General features: G+C 41.9%; 1 protein-coding gene across 1 annotated transcript in view; it reads left to right on the top strand.

The window, feature by feature from the left end:
• The window catches only part of ANK3 (ankyrin 3), a 299,966-nt gene that overhangs the window by 137,659 nt on the left and 139,402 nt on the right, over positions 1–22,905 (top strand). The window contains exon 8 of the mRNA XM_057530616.1: positions 16,014–16,112. Within this exon, the coding sequence (XP_057386599.1) occupies positions 16,014–16,112 (99 nt within the window). The remainder of the gene's footprint in view (positions 1–16,013; positions 16,113–22,905) is intronic.

Genomic DNA, 22,905 nt, shown 5'->3' with positions numbered 1-22,905 from the left:
TAACTCTAACATATATAATTATCATTTCTTTTTTGGGGTGAGAACAGTTAACATCTAGTCTCTTAGCCACTTTGAAGTTGATAATACAGTATTGTTGACTGTAATCACTATGCTGTACATTAGACCTCCACAACTTATTTATCTACTGTTTGCAAGTTTGTACCCCTAAACGACATCTCCCCAACTCATCCACCACCCCGCAGCCCCTGGTCGCCGCCATTCGACTCTCTGTTCTTACAGGTCTTTAAATGGAGAAGTGGAGTGATGGCTGGCATGTAATGGGGCAGGGCTGGGATGGCTAAACCCCCTTCAGTGCGTGGGATATCCACATGCCAGTGACAGTGTCCCAACCAGAATGCCAGCGGAGCCAGTGGTGCCCCCTGAGACAGCATTGCTGGATTGATCATCTCTTTACAGCCAAGAGATGGAGAGATGGGAACGTCCCCAGATGGGAAAGCAGGGCGCGGCAGTTCGTGCTCACTCTGGGACTTCTCTGCAGAGGGCATCAAGCTTCCCCCATGATGCACCCCCTCAGAGTTGGTTGGACTGGGAGACCCTGAGGGTCCTTTCTGCTCTTACTACTGAGACTTTGAAATAGGAGGTGGAAAAACCTTATCCAAAATTCGAACTAATTTAGGAAATGGCTTTCATTTATGACTACGCACTCTAGTAAGTTTCCTGTACATTATTTCATTTATTCATCACAGTCATCCCGTGAGATGTGGGCATGAGTTCCATCTTACACCAGGAAGCAAGGAGTTAAATAACTTAAACTGTACGGCTTCAAGGTGGCAGAGCTTGAGCTAAGAACAGCAAAGTAAATAAGTCAAGTAAAATAAGACAATAAAAACAATCAAGTAAAATAAACTACATTCAGACTGTGTAGCTCATAATATTCTAACATCAGAGGGAGTGTGTACCGGGCTTTGGACTTAATCCAGGGTCATCCCAGGAAAACCAGAGCTGCCAGTAGCCTCTCTTCGACCAGCTGGCTATTTGTTTGCTGCCTGCACCAGTTGCAAAATGAATTAAATACATTTTTTAAGATTTTAAAGGTTTTTTTTTTTTTTAACTTCCTACGAAATCCCATCACACATTTAAGGACGTTTTGATTGAAAGATTAGCAAACTTAAAAGAACTGACAAATGATCAAATTCATTCTAAAAGGTAATGCATTCATATTTCCACTACATTTTATTTATTATCTCTATCAGTTCTGCATTTTTGAATCCCTAATGATCATGCTTTGAAATGGACTCTTGATATTTAGAAACGTAATGGCTTTATGACAAAAAGGGATCATGTACGTTTTCTGGTAAGAAATACAAGGCAGGCTTGTCCAAGGAGCACGTCCCTCTGAGTTTGAAAATGAAAAACCATTTTTTCATAGCTTCCAAGTCAGAGCCTTGCTGCCAGTTTTCCCTAGCTGGCCAGCGTCTTCCTATTCCCCTGGACCTGGGATTCAGTGCTTCAGGGATGGGGCCTCGCAATCTGTGTTTTGTTTTTTTTTTTTTTTTTAATTTTATAGCTACTTTTATTTATTTATTTATTTATTTATTTTTGGCTGTGTTGGGTCTTCGGTTCGTGCGAGGGCTTTCTCTAGTTACGGCAAGTGGGGGCCACTCTTCATCGCGGTGCAGGGACCGCTCTTCATCGCGGTGCGCGGGCCTTTCACTATCGCGGCCCCTCCCGTTGCGGGGCACGGGCTCCAGACGCGCAGGCTCAGCAGTTGTGGCTCACGGGCCCAGCTGCTCCGTGGCATGTGGGATCTTCCCAGACCAGGGCTCGAACCCGTGTCCCCTGCATTAGCAGGCAGATTCTCAACCACTGCGCCACCAGGGAAGCCCAATCTGTGTTTTTTTAACAAGTTCCTCAGGTGATTCTTCTGATCGAGCATATTAGAAAACATTGACTGAGGCCGTGCTATGAAAATCTTTTCTTCATATAAATTGTCTAAAGTTGAGTCACAGAAATCGCAATCATTTTTTTGCTTGTAAAAACTATCTTTATGTTTATAAGCCCGTAATAATATAACCTTGAATTTACAGCGTATTTACAGCGTACAGCAGCGCTCCCCAGCCTTTTTGGCACCAGGGACTGGTTTCATGGAAGAGAGTTTTTCCACGGACTGGGGGACGGGGAGGGGGGGGTATGGTTTCAGGATGATTCAAGAGCATTACATTTATCGTGCACTTTATTTCTATTATTATTACATCAGCTCCACCTCAGATCATCAGGCATCAGATCCCGGGGGCTGGGGACCCCTGGCTTACAGAATACTTTTACGTACGGTGCATCATTTGAGACCCACGAGAATAGATAGTTTTACAAATGAGAACTGAGATCCCAAGAAGTCCTTTGTCCCAGATCCTACTGAGGGTAAGACGGAAGAACGAGGGTGTGAATCCAGACCTTCTAACTCATTTTTTATGCCTCAGTGTGTGACCATCAGCCCCCAGCAGCAGTGCCAGATGGAAGCTAGATGGAAGCTCAGGCTGGGATGTTGGCCCCTGGGTAGCTGTGGTCTTCCTGGTCCCTGGGGGAGCGCCATCTCCTTAGAACAAGTACACTGCACACAGATAAAGCCATTTGCCCTAGACTGGCTTTATTTCTTTCCAAACCATCTTTCTTTAGAAACTTCAAAGACATTATTTTCATTTTTGACATGTTTGAAACTTCAGCAAGAATCTAATTTATTGGAAGGCCAAATGAGGGTAGGATACTTGAGAAACTAACAGTTTCAAGTTCACTGACTTCTCCAAAGCCTGAAAGAATGATTTATCTTCTGGAGGGGAAAGAAAAGTATTCAACACAGAGATTAATTTAGTTTCAGATTTATTAGAAATGATATGAGTGTGGAAAATTTATAACTATAAACCGCCTTCACTTTTTTTTTTTCTTTAACACTTTTTTGTTTTTAAGAAATTTGACTAGTAGACTGTTAGAAAAAAAGATAGACTGTTATTAAAGTTACAGCATTCATTAGAAAGATTACAGGAAATCTAATATCATTAGATTAACTCATTTTAAATAATTAAATTTTTTTAAAATTTAATTTAATTTTTTTTATACAGCAGGTTCCTATTAGTTATCTATTTTATACATATTAGTATATACATGTCAATCCCAATCTCCCAGTTCATCCCACCACCACCCGCCCCGCCCCCCGCCACTTTCCCCCCTTGGTGTCCATACGTTTGTTCTCTACATCTGTGTCTCTATTTCTGCCTTGCAAACCGGTTCGTCTGTACCGTTTTTCTAGGTTCCACATATATGCGTTAATATACGATATTTGTTTTTCTCTTTCTGACTTACTTCACTCTGTATGACAGTCTCTAGGTCCATCCACGTCTCTACAAATGACAATAATTAAACATTTAAAAACAACTTTCCTCAACATATAGAAAGCAGTTTACTACTTGGTAAATGAATTTTTAATGCCCCTTTTGGTTCCATTGCTATCTCTATTTATAAACACTTCCAGCTGGGAAGGGCTTTCTTTACTGTAACACAGAGAGCAGGCTTCTTTTGAATCAGCACTGATAGTGACATCTTTAAAGAAATATGAAAGCCATGAATTGTTATTTAAAGTGTCAGAATTGAGCTAGCCACTCTTTAGATGATGAATATTTTTATATCTTTGAGATACGCTGTTTCCTTTTGGTTGGAAATTGTCTGCAGGCAGCATTTTCAGTTAGGGACAGTGCTACTTGGGTTTGTTCAGAGCTAGAGCTGGTGTTTGCCCAAGCTGGAAGAGACTCACTATCTGGATATATTTGTCCTATTCGACCCACTGGAAAGAGCCAGAACAGCTTTTGGAATCACAACTCAGGTTCAAATCCCAACTCTGGCAATTTCTAGCTCTGGGGCCTGTAGCTCCTTTCAGCTTCATTTTGCTCCCCTGTGAATTTGAGTTAATAGCATCTATTTCATGGGTTGCTGTGGAGATTAAATGAGGTGATGTATGTCTCTTTGGGCCTGCACAAAGTAAGAGCCTAATAATTGGTAGAGACTTTGTTTTTTGTTTCTGTTTTTTCATTTTAATGAAACAAAATTCATTCTCATGTAAAATGAAGAGTTGCTTGGTCTAAATCAGTAGTTATCACTTTTTTAGCAGAACTCTTTTTTTTTCCTAAAAAATTATTACAAGATCAAACGGTACTTACTATTTCAATCCTCAATGGCTAGCAATTTCTCGTTGTTTATGGAATTATGGAAACCCTGAAATGTATACTGAAAAAAAAATATTTTGGGAGCATATATTGAACTCCCATTGGGATGGCCACCAACCAAAAAAAAAAGGAGGAAAGAGGGGGAGAGAGAGAGGAAGGAAGGAAGAAAGAAAGAAAATAACAGTTGGCAAAGACATGGAGAAATTGGATCCCTTGTGCTCTGTGGGAAAGTAAAATGGTATTATAGCTGCTGTGGAAAAGAGTATAGAGGTTCCTCAAAAGGTTAGATATAGAGTTACCATATGCTCCAGCAGTTCCACTTCTGGGTATATATATACAAAAGAATTGAAAGCAGAATCTCAAAGAAATATTTGTATACCCATGTTCATAGCAGCATTATTCACAATAGCCAAAATGTGGAAGCAACCAAAGTGTCCATTGACAGACGAATGATTAAACTATATGTTGTGTGTACATATGTACAATGAAATATTATTCAGCCTTAAAAAGGTAGGAAATCCTGACATATGCTACAATGTGGATGAACCCAGGATGATAGCTAAGTGAAATAAGCCAGTCACAAAAAGACGAACACTGTGTCATTCCATGTATATGAGGTAACTAGAGTAGCCAAGTTTAGAGAGATAGAAAGTAGAATGATGGTTGCCATGGCCTAGGGAAGAGAGGGATGGGGAGATATGTAATGAGTACAGAGTTTCAGTGTTGCAGGATGAAAAGAGTTCTGGAGGTTGGTTACACAACAGTATGAATATACTTAACACGACTTAACTGTACATTTAAAAGGGGTTAGAGATAGAAATTTCATGTTATATGTATTTTACTACATTAATTTTTTTTCTTTTAAACCATATATTGGAGATGTAAAGATAGCTCCAAAACCCAATGAGCTGTAACATCCAGTGATGCAAAGGGAGAAGGGGAGTTTGTGATGGAGGGGAGAGGTCCAAGACCAGCTTCAGTCCCACTTTTCCTGCCCCCCTGGTGACAGCTGGGATTGTGTATATGACTGAGAGTGTGGGGGAGGAGGAGGAGGTGTGGAATATTTACTCTAAAGATACTCTGTCTTCCCCCACTGCTAAATCACTTGGGGAACTGGAGGGAAACCTGGCAGTGCCTGATCTAAATTGTTGATGAGCCATCATCTATTAATCCAAATGAAAGCCCCTGACAGTATTAACAATACACAGCCTCATATTATCCTTGGAAGAAAATAAATCACTTGCGGTTTTCAGAGCAGAACAGAGCCAAACACTCAGAGCATGATTTCACAACAAACATCCAATATCCAAGCATTTGCTGCTGCTTCCTGGGGAGCCCAGCAATGTGTGGCATCTAATTGGATGGGGTTTGGTTGGTCTCTCTGGGAAGGGAGGGGGGTTGAGGAAATGTCAGTGACATCAGTATCTTCAGTGTCAGTCTCAGCAAGACCTATGTGGACTTAATCTCCTTATCCAAAAAGCACAGAGACAGAAAAGTTGCTGTAGAATGAGCGAGCAGTTAAGAAAACTAGAGAAGAGAAAGACTTTGTCCAAATAGGCTATTTTATTTCATTAGAGCTTGATGAAGTAAGAGGAAAATGGACTTTGACTAACAATGGTGGTCATCTTAATAATGATGGCTGAAGTATAAGGGAAGTTTCTGAGTGTATTTATATTTGTATTATTAATAATAGGCCATCTAAGGTTGGACTTTGTTGTCGTTGTTAGAAAACCCCTACTTATGTGTCAGACTGTGAAGGCTGGGGTCTTTTCTTACCTTATATTCCATCATTTGAAATATTTCTGGGTATATCCTTGAAATCTCAAATCCTTATCATTGAAAGAATCATTTCTTTGCATGTGTTTTATGGATTTTTTTTAATTAAAAAAATGTTATTGAAGTATAGGTGATTTACAATGTTGTGTTAATTTCTTCTGTACAACAAAGTGACTCAGTTGAGTGTGTATATATATATATATATATATATATATATATATATATATTCTTTTTCATACTCTTTTCCATTATGGTTATCACAGGATATTGAATATAGTTCCCTGTGCTATACAGTAGGACCTTGTTGTTTATCCATCCTATATAATAGTTTGCGTCTGCTAATCCCAAACTCCCATTCCTTCTCTCCCCTACCCCACTACCCCTTGTTTTATGGATTTCTTAAGGCATTAAAAAGTCAGGCATTCTCATAAAAAGAAAGGAGGTACTGATACATACTACAACATGGATGAACCTTGAAAACATTATGATAAGTGAAAGAAGCCAGACACAAAAGGCCACATATTGTATGATTCCATTTATATGAAGTGTTCAGAATAGGCAAATCCACAGAGACAGAAAGTAGATTAGTGGTTGCCAGGGGCTGGGGGGACAGAAAAATAGGAAGTGACTGCTTAATGGTATGGGGTTTCTTTTGGTGATAGTTAAAAAATACAATCAACTGAGTAAACTTGAAGATCGAATTGCCTTTATTCAACAACGATTCATGAATCGGCAGCATCCCATCTAGCAAAGAGAAAGGAACTCTGAGGAGCTATACAAAATAAAAGACTTTTATAGGCAGAATGGGAGTGGAAAAAGGATGTTTCTAGCAAAGAGTGGATTATTCCAGGCAAGGTCACCTTCCTCTGGGGGAAGGCCAGGGTCTGTCAGACAGATTACCTCACTTGCGCTGACCAGGTAATTCCAGATTGACTGGTTCAAGGTCACGTTCCTGGGAGAGCTGAACTACCGTTAGGCTAGGTATCTAGTCTTGGTGGGGCTTAGCACACGGGATTCTGTTTGGGGCCTGTTGTTTCTTTTTTTTAACAGGATGATGAAAGAGTTCTAAATAGATACTGTGGTTGCACAACTTTGTGAATATACTAAAAAACCACCGAATCACACACTGTAAAATGGTCAATTTTATGATATGTGACATATCTCAATAAACCTATTATAAAAATAAAGTATCCAAGAAGACTTGCCGTGGTCAGGGAGGAAGAAATTGTCCTCTACTGTTCTAGGTTCTTCTGGCTGGACTAAGAATTAAGTTGACATGAGGCAGATAAACAGGACAAAATCAAACAAAAGTTTAATAACATGTATACATGGAAGAGACCAGGAAAACTGAGATACTTGCCAAATGGCTGAAATTCTCACCTTAAATATCAACTTTTTTTTTTTTTTTTTTCTTAAATATCATCTTAAGACAAAAGAGGAAGCTGGGAGTAGTGGTTTGGGACTTGAGAGGGGTGGCAGGCAATTCACGTGGTGATGAAAAAGCTTGGGAAACAAGTGTTTGCTGGGCCAGGCACAGAAAACAGGACCCAGAGTGGATTCTGATGTCTAGACCCTGCTGAGTCCCCACCACCACATCTAGCCCATCTTCTTTGCAGATGTCTCTGGTGATAGCTCTATCCCAGGACCAGGCCCTCTATCTACCTTCTTCTAGGCAGTTAGGGGGAAGGTCAAAGGTTCTTCCTGAGTCTTCTGGGCCTTGATTGTTTGCAGCTTGAAATAATCTGCATGCCGAAGAGCCACATTTTGGGGTGGCAAATTCCCTTCCCCTCCACATTGGAAAACCAAAAAAATTTACAGGAGAAGAGTGTTTTTATACTCTTAAGGAAATAGAGAACAGAACAGAAATTAAGTAGGAAACAGAAATTCAATTCCATATTTTTCTACATTGTATCAAAATCTATATTAAATATCATAATTCTATATGATATTTAATTATATAAGTCTATATTAAATATATAAATCTATATTAAATATTATAATAATATCTATATTAAATATTATTTATCAAACATTTATTGAGTGCCTGCTCTGTGCCTGGAGATAAGCAGATATGACCATGGAGAGGAAGGAAAAATAATTTTCCTCTACCCTCTTAGGTTTAGCTCTTGGGGTTCTGCAAATTAAATGGACAAAAGAGAGGTTAACAGGAGAAAGGTTTATATTTGCACACTGAGGCCTTCATAGAAAAGAAGTGAAAACTCAAAGGGGCAATTAAACCCTGCAGGCTTATATGCCATTTTAACAATGGGTGATAAATTTGTAGGAAAGGGACAGGAAAGGGGGTTTGAGCTTCTAGGGGTGGTAGATTGTGGGAAGGTACATATATGCAGGGCAGGGGAGTGGATGGCGGGGGGCAGGGCGGGGGGCGGGGGGAGGGCTAATGAGAGAAAAGCGTAGTTTAGTTAGTAAGCTTTGTTACGCCAATTAAACTCAAGCCTTCTCCATTGATGAAGAGGCATCTTTCTCTTCCTGGCAAGGGAGAGGAGACACCTTTACTAAGGGGAATCTATGCCCTGTTTTTAGACAGAGAGCAGAACAGAGCTCTCAGAACAGTCCTTATGCCAAAGTGGCATATTTTGGGGTGGCCTGCACTGGTCTCCTTCAACTTCTCCTTTCAGAAGCTAAAAGACTTCTCAAAAGATATATCTCTATGGGGGGAGCAAGGATGCTGGCAAGCCTTGCTTAAATGTCTTTCTGGTGCTTTCTCTGTGAACCATTTATTGATACTAGTCATTCTCCTGTTGCTGCTTACACTAGGGATAGGGATGAAGTATAAGAGAATAGAATGAGAAAAAAACATACAAATCTTAAAATGTGTGTGTTTTAAATGCAAATCATTAACACATTGAAATGTTCATCTTCTGATATCTTGTTTTGCCACGTTGAATTTTTTTAATCAGGGTAGTCATTTAGGGGTAAAAATTAGTACAAATGGGAAGAATTAGCAGAAGATACCAGATTCCCTCTCACCTTAACATTTGGTTATTTTAGAATTTGTCTTCAATTGAGACCATATCAAGGAACGAAACTAAAAGAGTCATCGTCACTTACTATGTAGAAGATTTTGCGTGATACCATCCACTTACTCTTTCACTTAGTGATAACCACCCCTGACATTTTTTAAGAAAAAGACAGATGAGGGATTGGAACAGATCAGTAATCAACTGCCCTTTATATACTTAAATGGAATGAAAAGTCTGCTGTTTATCACAGTACAGTAGCAAATGGCACTGAGTTCACTTTCCGGGGTTACAAAAGTGATCTTGCTTTGTTGATTATCTCAGAAGGGAACCTGGCTGGTTTTTCAGTGAGAATTGAGAGGGAAGAAATAGGCCAGCAATTCCACCATTTCCCAGCAGAGGTAGCTGTTTCTTCCAGGTCCCTGTTTTTCAAAGTATGGCACTCACGTGTTTTCATCACGTTCTGTCACGTATCATGTTATGTACCACATGAATCGATCATGTTCTCTCAGCCACGGGCCTTCTGAGGTTTCACAGACTTAGCTGTGCTAAGCCCACACTTCCATAACACCTTAGCCTCCATCCTGAGAACTGCTGACTTTAGCACCTGCTTAGAGTTCACCAATTACTTCAGATCTGCATGTCTTTTCTACCCAAACTGTTTCGTAATGTCATTGTGAGATGCAGTCATTTCATCCATTTTAAATGTCTATATGGTAAACAATAAAGAATAGAAATAAGCGATACTTGTGGTGTTTGCTAAATGCCAAGCACCATTCTTAAGACGGTGTGCTAATTAATTTAATGCTCATGACGATTCTGTAGTATAGATATTATCATTAGCCTAATTTTGCAGATACAGAGAAATAAACTTGCCTAAGTTTATGCAGCTGGTGTGGAACAGGCCTGGGATTTGAACCTAAGCAGTCTGCCTCTAGAATATTAGTTCTCGACTCCTGCAGGACCTGACCACAATACACTCTATCTCTCAGTACACTGTGAGGTACTCCAGAAATGCTCTAATAGGAAGAATTGTTTATATGTTTGCACTACTTAGAAATGCAGAGGCAGCATGGTCTAGTCTAGCAAAGGAACCAAGAACTTTGGAGTCAAATTTATGGCAGCTTTGTGACTTTTGACAAGTTATTTTGATTTGTTTGAGTTTTACTCTCCTCATCTGTAACATAAAGAAAAAAAATAGATAGTACCCCTTATTAGGGTTGTTGCGTGGGTTAAATGAGATAAGAGATATGGAATACCTATGAGTTTCCTTTCTCTTTTTCACATGAATTAATCTCATCTCTCCCCTTGGCAGTCCTGTGATGGAGGTACTGGAGGTATTATGTCCATTATACAGATGAGACTATAAATTCATAGAGGCGTGGTTTGATATATTTCACTATTTTGAGATAATTCCCTACCATGATCTCTTCAAATATTTCTTCTGCCCTATTTTCTCTCTTTTCCTTATGCATCTCCAATCGGCTGTTTTATATCATCCCACAGCTCTTGGGTGCTCTGTTCTTTCTTTCCATTCTTTTTTTTTTTTTTTTCTTTGTGTTTCAGTTTGGATCATTCATACTGGTGTATCTTTCAGTTCACTGATTCTCTCCTCAGCTGTGTGAAGTCTACTGCTGAGCCCATCAAAGGAATGCTTCATTTCTTTTTTTTTTTACTTTTACTTTATTTTTTTAATTTAATTTTTATTTTATTTTGGAGTATAGTTGATTGACAATATTGTGTTAGTTTCAGGTGTACAGCAAAGTGATTCAGTTATACATATATATATATACACACTTTTTCAGATTCTTTTCTTATATAGGTTATTACAGAATACTGAGTAGACTTCCCTGTGCTATGCAATAGGTCCTTGTTGATTATCTATTTTATATATAGTAGTGTATATATGTTAATCCCAAACTCCTAATTTATCCCTTCCCCAACCTTTCCCCTTTGGTAATCATAAGTTTGTTTTCTATGTCTGTGAGTTTGTTTCTGTTTTGTAAGTAAGTTCATTTGTATCAATTTTTTTAATTCCACGTATAACTGATATCATATGATACTTGTCTTTGTCTGACTTCACTTAGTATGATAATCTCTAGGTCCATCCATGTTGCTGCATTATTTCATTTTTTATGGCTGAGTAATATTCCATTGTATATATGTACCACATATTCTTTATCCATTCCTCTGTTAACAGGCATTTAGGTTATGAATGCTTCATTTCTGATAGTGTGGTTTTCTTATCACGTGTTTCCATTTGACCTAAACTCCCTAACTTTTGCAGCATGTAGTTTACCTGTTCTACTAGATAGAATGCAGACACTGAGAAAAATAGTATCCCTGCTTGGAAACGGCATGTGTGTTCTCCTGTCAGGCTGTAAATGTGGAAGCCCGAGCCGGCTGAGTCCAGAGTTGAGCTGAGTTTACATTTTGTTTGCACCACAGGTTTCATGCTCCTCTAGACGGGGCTGCACCACCTTGCGCTGAGGGTGAGGGCCAGCCGTCAGAGATTTTCCTTGCTTGGTGCGCTCCCCCCGCTCAGCTCTGCCTGCATCCCTGTAGCACAGAGTCTCTATCTCACCAAGCTCCTGCCCGACCTCAGGAGCCGGCTACAGTTGCTTGTTACGTTAGGCTGGGGCTGAGGGGTCTTTCATTCTGGATCCGCTTCAGTCTTAGGGAGCGTGCCTAGGCCTCAGATCTGGGTCTGTCTCGGCATTCCTGCCCTTTCTACCACAGCAGCCAACCTCTGCCTTGTATACGTGGTTGTGATCTCGGGTGGCCTCAGCCTGCAGCGGCTTGAAGCTGGGCTTCAGTCTGGCCAGAGATTGAAGTCAGGCCACGCCAGTGAGAGTGCTAAATCCTAGCCGCTAGATCACGAGAGCCGGTAGCCAGTGACAAGGCCCTGGCCCGTCAGCTTTGTAGAAAGGAGTTTCCACAAAGAGACGGAAAGTAGTGAAACAAGTCAATTGTATATTAGGAGGAAAAAGAGTACATGTGAAGAGACACACACGGACAGACTCAGAGAGAGAGTCGTGCCTTTGTGGTAGTTTGTATCACTTTTATGGGGCATTTCTGCCGGGTTTCCTCTGGCCAGTCATCTTGCTTTGCCTGGCTCTGAGTCTGTATTGGGTTTAACTCAGGGTCCTCCCCTGTGTGTGCGCGTGTGTCTCTTAGCCAAGATGGATTGTAGCCCAGAGGCCTGTGGGAGGGTTGACATCACCTACTATGATGTGCGCCCTCCCTTTTTGGCCCCCCAGGAGGCTTTCTGCACGTGTGTAGCTGGGAAGGTCTCCTTGACCTCGAGAGTGAGGAATATGTGGTCTCTTTTATCTGGCCATGGCTCAGGCTCTCCTCCCTCCTGCATTGCGTTCATCTTGGAGTATCTATCCACAGGGGACAAACTCCAGCTGCGCAGCCTGGGGCCCATCTATCTCTTGTCTCAGTTGTAGATTTGAAGGTTCCTCATATATACTGCCAAACTGCATCCCAGAAAGCAGGCACACATTTACGTTTCCCAAGCAGCTAATGAGGTTCTCCTAAACAAGCCTTTTTGTCTTTAACATCATTGGACTCTTTTGATTTGTTGGGATTCCATAATTTTGTGACTCGCTTGTATAATGGAAATGCAGCCGTGGACCTGGTGCCTAGTAGAGCATAAAAGATTTTTATTGGTTAACTGAGGAATCTAAATAGAAATGTCCTGTGGACTGGTCCAGAGGTCCCACTTTGATTTTGACTTGTTCCTAATTGACAGAAGCAGTCACTACCTGATTCAGGAATACAAAAGTATGTGTTTCACTCAGAAGCTCCATTTGACAGAGATGGAAGCGTAGTCTTTAGGCAAAGCCTTTATGATCCCTGACTAGAAATACCACACACACACACCCCACCCTGAGGATCTAGAAAACTTAATTCTGATGCTGATTCTGCCTCTAATTAGTTGTCTCTTAACATACAGATTATGATCAGTTCTATCCCTTAGTTGACTTATCAAATGGAATTAATGATATGTATCTTACTTCAGTAGATTGTCGTGGAAATGACATTACATAAGTAATTTACAACACTTATTAAGTGCTATAGAAATAGAAAGTATTACTCTAGGAGGGGTCAGAGCAGTGTAGAAAAATGTGGGAGTTTGAATTTCAAGGCACCCTTTTGACACGTACACATCACCGTAAGATAGAGTCCATGAATATGGATGGAAGAGAGCGAAATTAGAAATAGAGCTCTTCCTCTCACTAAAATTAGCCTACTTGTGATTAAGGTTCATTAAGTCCTTCTCCGCCAGGCAAGGGCACATCTTTAAAGGGAAATAGCATGTCAGCCCTGACTCACGCTGGGGAGTGATAAGGTCTTTGTGTCATATCCCACTCTGAGCTCGGTAAGCTCTCCTGTTGGACTGTGTTTCCTATAGACCTAATCTGATGCTCTATCTGCTGTCTCAGGCCTAGAATTCATCCATAGTGCTGCTTGGCTCATTTACATACTTGCACTCAGACAACAGAGACAAGCAAGACCGTCAGAAAGTTTCTTTCTGCCAGCTTTCATTCATACCCAAAATCATCCACCCCAAAGAGGGCCGAAGCATATACAATGCACAGCCTCTATAGTTTTTTTTTTTTTTTTAGTCTATGGTTGTTTTTGTTTTTTTTTTTTTAAATTTTATTTATTTATTTATCTATTTTTGGCTGTGTTGGGTCTTCGTTTCTGTGCGAGGGCTCTCTCTAGTTGCGGCGAGCGGGGGCCACTCTTCATCGCGGTGCGCGGGCCTCTCACTATCGCGGCCTCTCTTGTTGCGGAGCACAGGCTCCAGACGCGCAGGCTCAGTAGTTGTGGCTCACGGGCCTAGTTGCTCCGCGGCATGTGGGATCTTCCCAGACCAGGGCTCGAACCCGTGTCCCCTGCATTGGCAGGCAGATTCTCAACCACGGCGCCACCAGGGAAGCCCCAGCCTCTATAGTTTTAATTCCTCTTTTGTCACCTGTTACACACCGTTGAAACCGTCAGCCACAAGCTGATAGGTCTAGAGCAGAGATCAACCAACTACTGCCCACAGGCCAAATCCAGCCCACCAGCTGTTTTTGTAAATAAAGTTTTATTGGAACACAGACACTCCCATTTCTGTGCATATCACGTGGGGCTGCTTTATCACCACAAAGGCAGCACTGACAAATTGCAATGAAGATGGTATGGCCTGCAAAGCCAGAAATACTTGATATCTGGCCCTTTGCAGAAAAAGTATGCCTACCACTTGGTCTAGAGCAATGATACTAGTCCTGTCCACTCCCCACCAGCATGACTAAAGCATATCTGTTTTACTCAGATCTCTTTCTCCTTCTTTGACTTAACGAACTAGTTATTGTGGAACTGATTTACAACTTTAGCACCTGAGAATAATGAGGTAAAGAGTTGTTCACATGGGAGAACATATAATGACTAAAAGCATTTAACTAGAAAAGCTTATAGAAAATACAAAAGAATGTGTTAAACAACTCTCCATGAGGATGCAACTACACAATAAATTCCCCAGTTTTTTCAATAAATACGTGGGCATGGAAAAAAGAAGGTGGAATAGGGCATCTCTGGAGATTTTAAAAGAGATTTAAGGGACATTTCAACCTAATGCAAGTTGTGGATATTCTAATCTGAACCACTGTACTGAGATAATTGGGGATAATGGGAGAATGTAAACATTGACAGATCTTGGCTTTTTGAAAGAATTATTTTTACTTAGATAAAATTAATGATATTGTTATTATTTGTTTACAAATATCCTTATCTGTTAGAGATAATGAAGTTGCAGTAATTGGGGGTGAAATAATATGATGCCTAGGATTTTCTTCCTCCTCCTAAACTCCTTCAGGCAGAAAAATATAGCAGGGAGTATAGAAGAAATAATATTGGCAAAAGTTTGACAATTATTCAACCAGAGTGATGAGTACATGAAGCTCATTATGACTTTCTCTCAAACTTTGTGTCTGTTTGAAAATTTTCATTTTAAAGCGTTTTTTCAAAAGCATAAGTTTAAGAGTCATATTTTAATTGGAATCTTGGTTTTGCCAGCTGTTTCTAATCTGTAAAATGGTCATTGTGATTCAGATTGTATGTGACATTGTGAGGATTTTGAAAAATAAATGAGATAGTAAAGAGTTTAACGCAGTGCAGCATAATTCACAGGAAATGAATCAATACCTGGTAGCTATTATATTGTATCTGCCATCACATGACAAGAATGTAACCCCTTATGAGCCTCGTTCATTTATCATGTAATTGACTTTTGTGAACTGCAGACCTTAAACCCATATTGTTGCTACACAAGAAGAAGGAGCCAAAATAGAGAATGTTTTCACTATGTGCACATATTTCCTTGACAGTCTGGAAATAATCACAGCACCTGTCAGATGAGTGGAGGAAAGGACTATGGTGTCCAGGGGATCTTGATTGGAATGTCAGATTGTCCTGACAATATGTCTATTCCTCAACGGTAGTTTTTAAAAAAAAAAAAAAAATCAACATAGTCATTTTTCTGTGAGATTGCTAATAAATGCCTGTGAACACTTTTTAGCCCACTGTGCATGGAAGCCCTGTGACCGTGTAGGGCACTGACAGACTTCCCAGTTTGAGTTCCTCTTGTCTTGACAACTTGTACTCAGACGACCCAGAGCAGGCTCTGAGTAACATGACACTCCTTTCAGTAAGTCTCAGCTGACTAATCAGCCACTTAGTCAACCATTCAGTAGCCAGTATGCATCACACACATTAACAGGAAAACATGTTGACTTAAATGTGCAGGATGTTAGAACAAAAACTATCACCATCTCATCCACCAATGATGTCAATCAAATGAAATAAACTTGGACCCTACCCCACAGAGTGTGTCCCTTAAAATTCATCCCTTTTTGAGGTCTCCTTCTGAGTAAAATTACCATCAGATAGAGATGTTGGGAAGTATTCTGTTCACAATAGATATTTTTTAAAAAGGTAAGAAAAGTGTGAGGATGTGTTGGGGAAGGTCTAGGAAGCAATGTTTTGGTTAAACTCAAGATAACACTGTACTTTTTTTTCTGTTCTTCCACAGAATGACATCACTCCTTTACATGTTGCATCAAAACGAGGAAACGCCAATATGGTAAAACTATTGCTTGATCGAGGAGCTAAAATTGATGCCAAAACAAGGGTAAGAGTGCAACTTATGTATATGCTTACGCTTATTTTCAGGAAGCAGGAATACTTCTCCTAATACTTTTGTTGCTGGTTCAGCCCTGGCTTTATTTCCTTTGTTGTAGTCTCTTTAAAAAATGACTGCTAAGTTGATTCTTCTTAAAATGGGATAATGATCCATATTTATAAATCTTTAATACACGTTTAAATAGTACCTGGCTTTAATTATAGAAACTAAGACCTAAGTCCAGAGTTTTAGTTGAGTTAGATTTTTAAGAAGTTAATCACTACTTGATATTGCAGGCAGAGCTGTTGGGCCAGTTTGATATTAAGACTGACAGTTATTCTATTTTAAAACAAATCTGTCCCCCTTTGCACATTGCTGGTGGGAATGTAAAATGGTGCAGCCACTATGGAAAGCAGTAAGGAGGTTCCTCAAAAAAGTAAAAATAGAACTAGCATATGATCCAGCAATTCTACTTTAGGGTATATACCCCCAAAGAATTGAAAGCAGTATCTTGAAGCCATATTTGCACAACCAGTTTCATTGAAGCATTATTCACCACAGCCAAGAGGTGGAAGCAACCCAAATATCCATCGACAGATAAATGGATAAAGAAAATGTGCCGTGTACATACAGTGGAATATCATTCAGCCTTATAAGAAAATCCTGTCACATCCCACAACACGAATGAGTCTTGAGGACATTAAGCTAAGTGACAGAAGCCAGACACAAAAGAACAAATACTGTATGATCCCACTTACAGGAGGTATCAAGAGTAGACAGTCATAGAAACAGAAGTAGAATGGTGGTTGTCTGAGGCTTGGGGGACAGGGAAATAGGGAGTTGTTGTTTAATGGGATAGAGTGTCAATACTGCAAGATAAAAGTTCTAGAGATGTTACACAACAGTGTGAATACAGTTAACACCACTAAACTGTACACTTAAAAGTGGTTAAGAAAGTAAATTTTACAGTGTGTTTTTTTACCACAATTAAAAAAAAAATTCTTTTTAACACAGATTAGTCTAGCCAGGTGTTTGACATGTTGCTTGTTCTGTGTGATGCACTGTGGGTGGAGGGGAAAGCAGTGAAACTTAGAATCAAGTTGGAATCCCAGATGGTGAGCTTAGCTGGTTGACTTAGGTCGGCAATGTAACCTTCTGCATGTAATTTCTCTATCTGAAAATACAATCAACGGCCACCTTGAAGGGTTGTTGCAGTGATCAAGCTATTGTTTGTAAACTGTGTTGGCGTAAAGTAGACCAGAAATAGTCTCAGCCATTACTAGTAGAGGCACACCTCAGAGATATTGCAGGTTCGGTTCTAGACCACTGCAATAAAGCGAATATTGAAACTATGTGAGTCACAGGAATTTTTTTGTTTCCCAGTTTATATAAAAGTTATGTTTATACTATAGTCTATTAAGTGTATAATAGCATTACCTCTTTTAAAATGTACATACTTTAAATTTAAAAAATACTTTACTGCTTAAAAATGCTAACCATTATCTGAGCCTTTAGCAAGTCATAATCTTTTTGCAATAGTAACATAAAAATCACTGACCAGAGATCACCATAACAAACATAACAATAATGAAAAAGTTTGAAATGTTGCGAGAATTACCCAAATGTGACACAGAGACGCAAAGTGAGCAAAGGCTGTTGGAAAAATGGTGCCGATAGTCTTGCCTGATGCAGGGTTGCCACCAACCTTCAATTTGTAAAAAAAAAGCAATATCTGCAAAGAGCAATAAAGCGAAGAACAATAAAATGAGGCATGCCTGTATAACTCAGAGCTCCAGTTAACATTAAACTTCTAACCAGGGATTTTGTTTTTCAGCATTTCATGTAAGAGCGAAATGTGGTCTCATAAACATCCTCCCCTCTAAGGGTTTCGGAGAGTTTTCCCTGTCCTGTAATTGTATCTCCCACAATCCTCTGGTTCCTCTTTCCAAGAATCCTGATCTCCACGTTTCTAAAACCGGCCCAGTAACCTGAACTTGATTCCCGTAGTTCCTGGATTCACTACTTTATTATTCCCTGCATGTATTCCCTCAATCCGTAAATGATGATTGAGTGCCCACTGTGGGCCAGACATAGCTGATTAACAGAGCAAGACGACAAGACACTTCCCCTACCCTCGTGAAGCCGATGGGTAGTTTGTCTGCTGTGTGCTCTGACCCAAAGACAGCCCAGCCATGAGTATTTAGCAGGAGACCCGGACTTCTTTTTCTTGGTAACTATTAAACCTGAAAACCATGTATGTAACGTAAAAGAAACAAGGTTCCTGGAGAGGAGGAATGAAGGAAGTTGAAGGTTGACCCCCTGCAAGACTGTCTGACTGGGGAAGTAAATGGAAGAGAGGTCTCATTGCATTGTCTTGGTATTATTTGCTAAGAAACCATCACCAGTATGCTAGAACTATTGTTTTAAATGGCAGGGGTCTTCCACTGAGTACAGGCTGCTTAAAGTAGTTGTAACAATGAAAGTTAGAGAATCGTTGCTTATGCCACTTGGTTACCAATAGAGCTAATGGGTCACCTGTGAATTGGGAGAATTTTTGTGAAGAGCAAAGAGGGGTACTGGAGCCAAGGCAAAAAGAGAAGCTTGAAGAGCTATACCTGGATATCCAGCTGGGGTTTAACTGAGTGTGTGGATTAGAAATGACCTTATTTCTCCCTCTTTTGATGCAATCATCAATCACCAGAACAGCAAAATTGCTTGTCAGTCATTTTTGCATCATTTATCAAACACTTACTTACTGTATTTGGTACAGTGGGAGGAGGGCAGGGTATAGGAGACTCAGGTCCCACCTTAAAGGGGCACGTGGTGTCACAGGGGAGGGCCAGGATGAAAACATACAAACACTTCTGGATAAAAGCATCAGACATACGGAATACTGGACATAGGCGAATTCAGTATACACTTAGCTTCTATGCCCTTTTGCCTCCCTGTTCTGAAAGGCTGTCTTATTTTAAACAAGATGTAGACTTCTTTTTACCATGCATTCATTTTCAACGTGGCGTTACTTTTCTTCTGTGTTATATGAGTGCCATGTGGATGTGAAGGAGACTTGGAAAACCGAGAACAGAGAAGCCTGTCATTCTTCTATTGTTGTCCTGCAGGGGGTGCGGGGTGTCACTCGGGCACAGACTGAATTCCTGGCAGACCCTATGGAGGAAAGCATAGTACATACCCCAAATATGTCAACTATTTTGTGTTCTCCCCATCAGAGCTTCCCTTCTCTCTTGCTGAAATGACTGAGTGGTGACTGGGTGTGTGGGTGAAAGGGGGAGAGCCATAAAATGTCAGAAAGCCCTGGGGACAAGCCTCAAAATGGAAAGCAAATTTTTTTATAAATACAAGTTCTAATGACTCAATCCAGTAGCTCTGTAGAAAATAAATATTGTTATCCACCCATCTACTTCCTGCCAGGTACTTCCTACTTCTGTAGCTACCTTGTTGCATCAACAGTCTGACCTGCTGCACACCAGTCCCCTTGGGTTTAGAGACAGGAAAACGAACCTGGGTTTCACCTCAGGGGCCAGCACGCTCTAAGGGACCTCGTTGGCCTGCTCTGTTCCCTGTGCACGCCTTATCGACCTAATAAAGGATTCAGTTTAAAAGCAGACTCTTCTTAGTGCCCTTTCAGTCAGCGAAATAATCTTGAATTGTGGTCAGAGTAATTTAAGTAGGATCTGAGCAAGATCTGACCAGCTGGAAAAGCAGGATGAGAGTGAATTTTTTTTTTTACCCTAGTGCCTGACCTCTAGTCTTAAGTGTGACTAGCAAGTGAGATCATGACCTGAGGAAAGTAGATCCTCCTGAGTCTTAGTTTCCATCTCAGTACAGACAGTGGGTTGTTCCCAGTGATTTCCCAAGCTCTCCCAGCTGCTGGGGCACTGGATGCTGTAACTTTAAGAATAATTAGTTATAGTGAAAGTCAAGATGGTGATATATGTTGGGGCGATGTGACCAAGATGGTGAAGTAGGAGACCCCAGCCCCCATCACCCAGGAAGATCAACAATTAGACAGTGATCCACGATCAAAGAGAGCTCAGGAGTCCACTTAAGAAACTCCAGCAACACAGTGGAGCAAAGAACCTGAGACTACTGCACAAAAAGGGAAGGAAGAAGGGCTTCATTTTGCCTACATCATCCCGTTGCCCAGGCCAGCACTGCTCAGGGCCAAGAGTGAACCTCCCCAACTAGAAGGAGTTCCCCTTACCGAGAAAGGGAGAGTGGGGTGAGCCGCCAGCTTCCCCAGCCTTTTGGGGCACTGAGCAAAGGACCCACTTGGGTTTCACCCCACCCAGAGACTGGCAAAGCTGAGATGAATAGAGATGGGGAGGAACAAGGAAAAAGAGCAAGGGCTACCAGCATCAGCCACGCAGCAGAAGTGATTGTGGTTCCCTGTGACCTGCTCTGCAGACCCCAGCACCTTTTGCCACCGAAGTAACTGATGGCCAGCACAGCGGCCGCAGACCCCCTGCAGATGTCACTGGGTTTTGCCCCACAGATGCTCACATTCGCAGACACCAGCCACCTGAGTCCCTCCCTGCTCTTTACCTCCCACTGCCCCGCTGGGGCCCAAGATCCCCACCAGCAGCCAGCCCAGGCCTCTGCAGCCACACAAGTACAAGACGCCAGCCTAGACCCCCGTGGGTGACCCTCACTTCTGTGCATGTGCTTGGGGCTGGCCCCTCCAGCTGTGCCCTTGCACACTGCCGGCCTGACCCTCATCACAGGCTTCTACCGCTGTAAGCACACCCGTGGCAAGATCCTGCAGCCGCGGAAGGGCAGGCCAACTACCAAGGCCCTCGCAGCTGCTTGTGGACCTGAATTTGGCTCTGGCTCTTGTCACTGGCCTCCACCACTCCGCACATGTGCCGCTAGCCCCCCAGCTGTGCACCTGCATGCTCCCGACCAGACCCTCATGCCTCCACTGCAAGGCACTCCCCTGGGGAGACCCTGAAGCCACAGGAGTGCACACCAGTAGCCAGGGCCCCCATGGCTCTTCTGGACCAGACCTGGCCCTATCTCCTGTTACTGGCCTGTACCACCAGGCTCACCTACAATGGGCCCCTCCAGCTGTGTACCTGCATGCCTCCAGCCTGACTCCCGATACCAGCCTCCACTGCAGTGCACCCGTGGTGTGATCTTGCAGCCACAGTAATGAATGCTGACAGCCAAGGGCCCCCACGGCTGCCAGTGGGCCTGCAGTTAGCCCAGACCCTTGCAGCTGGCCCTTGCCCCCATCTCTATGTGTATGTCTTAAACGAGCACTTGGCACTACATAGGCACCTGCAGTTGGCCCCTGCAACCGAGTCTGTACACACCACCAATTCCAGCCACCACCAGTGCCTGCCCAGATCCCAAGCCACTGGACCTGTGGTGCCACTGAGGTCTCCAACAGCCCTTGCAGTCACTATGGTCAATGCTGTGGACCCCAGTGGCCTGAGCGGATGAGACATCACCCCCACCGCCCAATCCTGCGTTTACCACCCTGCACCAGTAGACCCAAGGTCAAGCATGCTCCCACCTGCAGGTTAAGGTCTTTCCATACCAAAGTCAACCCATGAAGTCTGGAAGAGGTGACTGCTTCTTTAAATGCACCGCATCTGTGCAAGGCTGCAAGGATCATAAAGGATCAGGGTAACATGACACCACCAAAGGAACACAGTAACCTTTCAGCAACTGAAAGAAATGGAGAAATGGAGATATAAGAATTGCCCAGCAAAGGATTCAAAATAACTGTTCTTAAGATGCTCAGAGAGCTACAAGAAAACACAGGAAAACAATTTAACAAAATGAGGGGAAAAATACAAGAACAAAATGAGAAGTTCGATACAGAGATAGAAAACATAAAAAATCAACCAAACAGAAATTTTGGAGCTAAAGGTTACAGTGACTGAAATGAAGAATTCAGTAGAGAGCTTCAACAGCAGAGTGGACCAAGTAGAAGAAAGAACATCTGAAACTATCCAATCAGAAGAATAAAAGGAATAAAAAGGAATGAAGAAGGGACTTCCCTGGTGGGCCAGTGGGTAAGACTCCACACTCCCAATGCAGGGAGCCTGGGTTCGATCCCTGTTTGGGGAACTAGACCCTGCATGCCACAACTAAGAGTTTGTGTGCCGCAACTAAAGAGTCTGCATGCCACAACTAAAGATCCCACATGCTGCATTGAAGATCCCACATGCCACAACTAAGACCTGGCACAGCCTAAATAAATAAGTAATAAATATTTTTTAAAAAAGGAATGAAGGGCTTCCCTGGTGGTGCAGTGGTTGAGAATCTGCCTGCCAATGCAGGGGACATGGGTTCGAGCCCTGGTCTGGGAAGATCCCACATGCCACGGAGCAACTGGGCCCGTGAGCCACAATTACTGAGCCTGCGCGTCTGGAGCCTGTGCTCCGCAACGAGAGAGGCCGCGATGGTGAGAGGCCCGCGCACCGCGATGAAGAGTGGCCTCCACTCGCCGCAACTAGAGAAAGCCCTCGCGCAGAAACGAAAACCCAACACAGCCATAAATAAATAAATAAATAAAAGAACGTGAATTTCTGAAAAAAAAAAAAGGAATGAAGAAAACCTACAGGACTTACGGGACACTATTAAGTGAAAACAATCTACCCATCATGAGGGTCCCAGAAGAAGAGAGAGAATCACTGATGACTTAATCAGTAAATTAGATGGATGACACCACCCTCAAATCTGGGAAGTTATTGGGAGTCAGCAGGGGAGGAGACGAGACAAAGAAGGTGGTGCCCCTGAAATATAGGAATTGGAGGTTTTTTTAAAATTATTA

Source organism: Balaenoptera acutorostrata, chromosome 16 (genome assembly GCF_949987535.1).
Source record: "Balaenoptera acutorostrata chromosome 16, mBalAcu1.1, whole genome shotgun sequence".
NCBI classification, from domain to species: domain Eukaryota; kingdom Metazoa; phylum Chordata; class Mammalia; order Artiodactyla; family Balaenopteridae; genus Balaenoptera; species Balaenoptera acutorostrata.
This window is presented reverse-complemented; position numbering and strand designations above follow the sequence as displayed.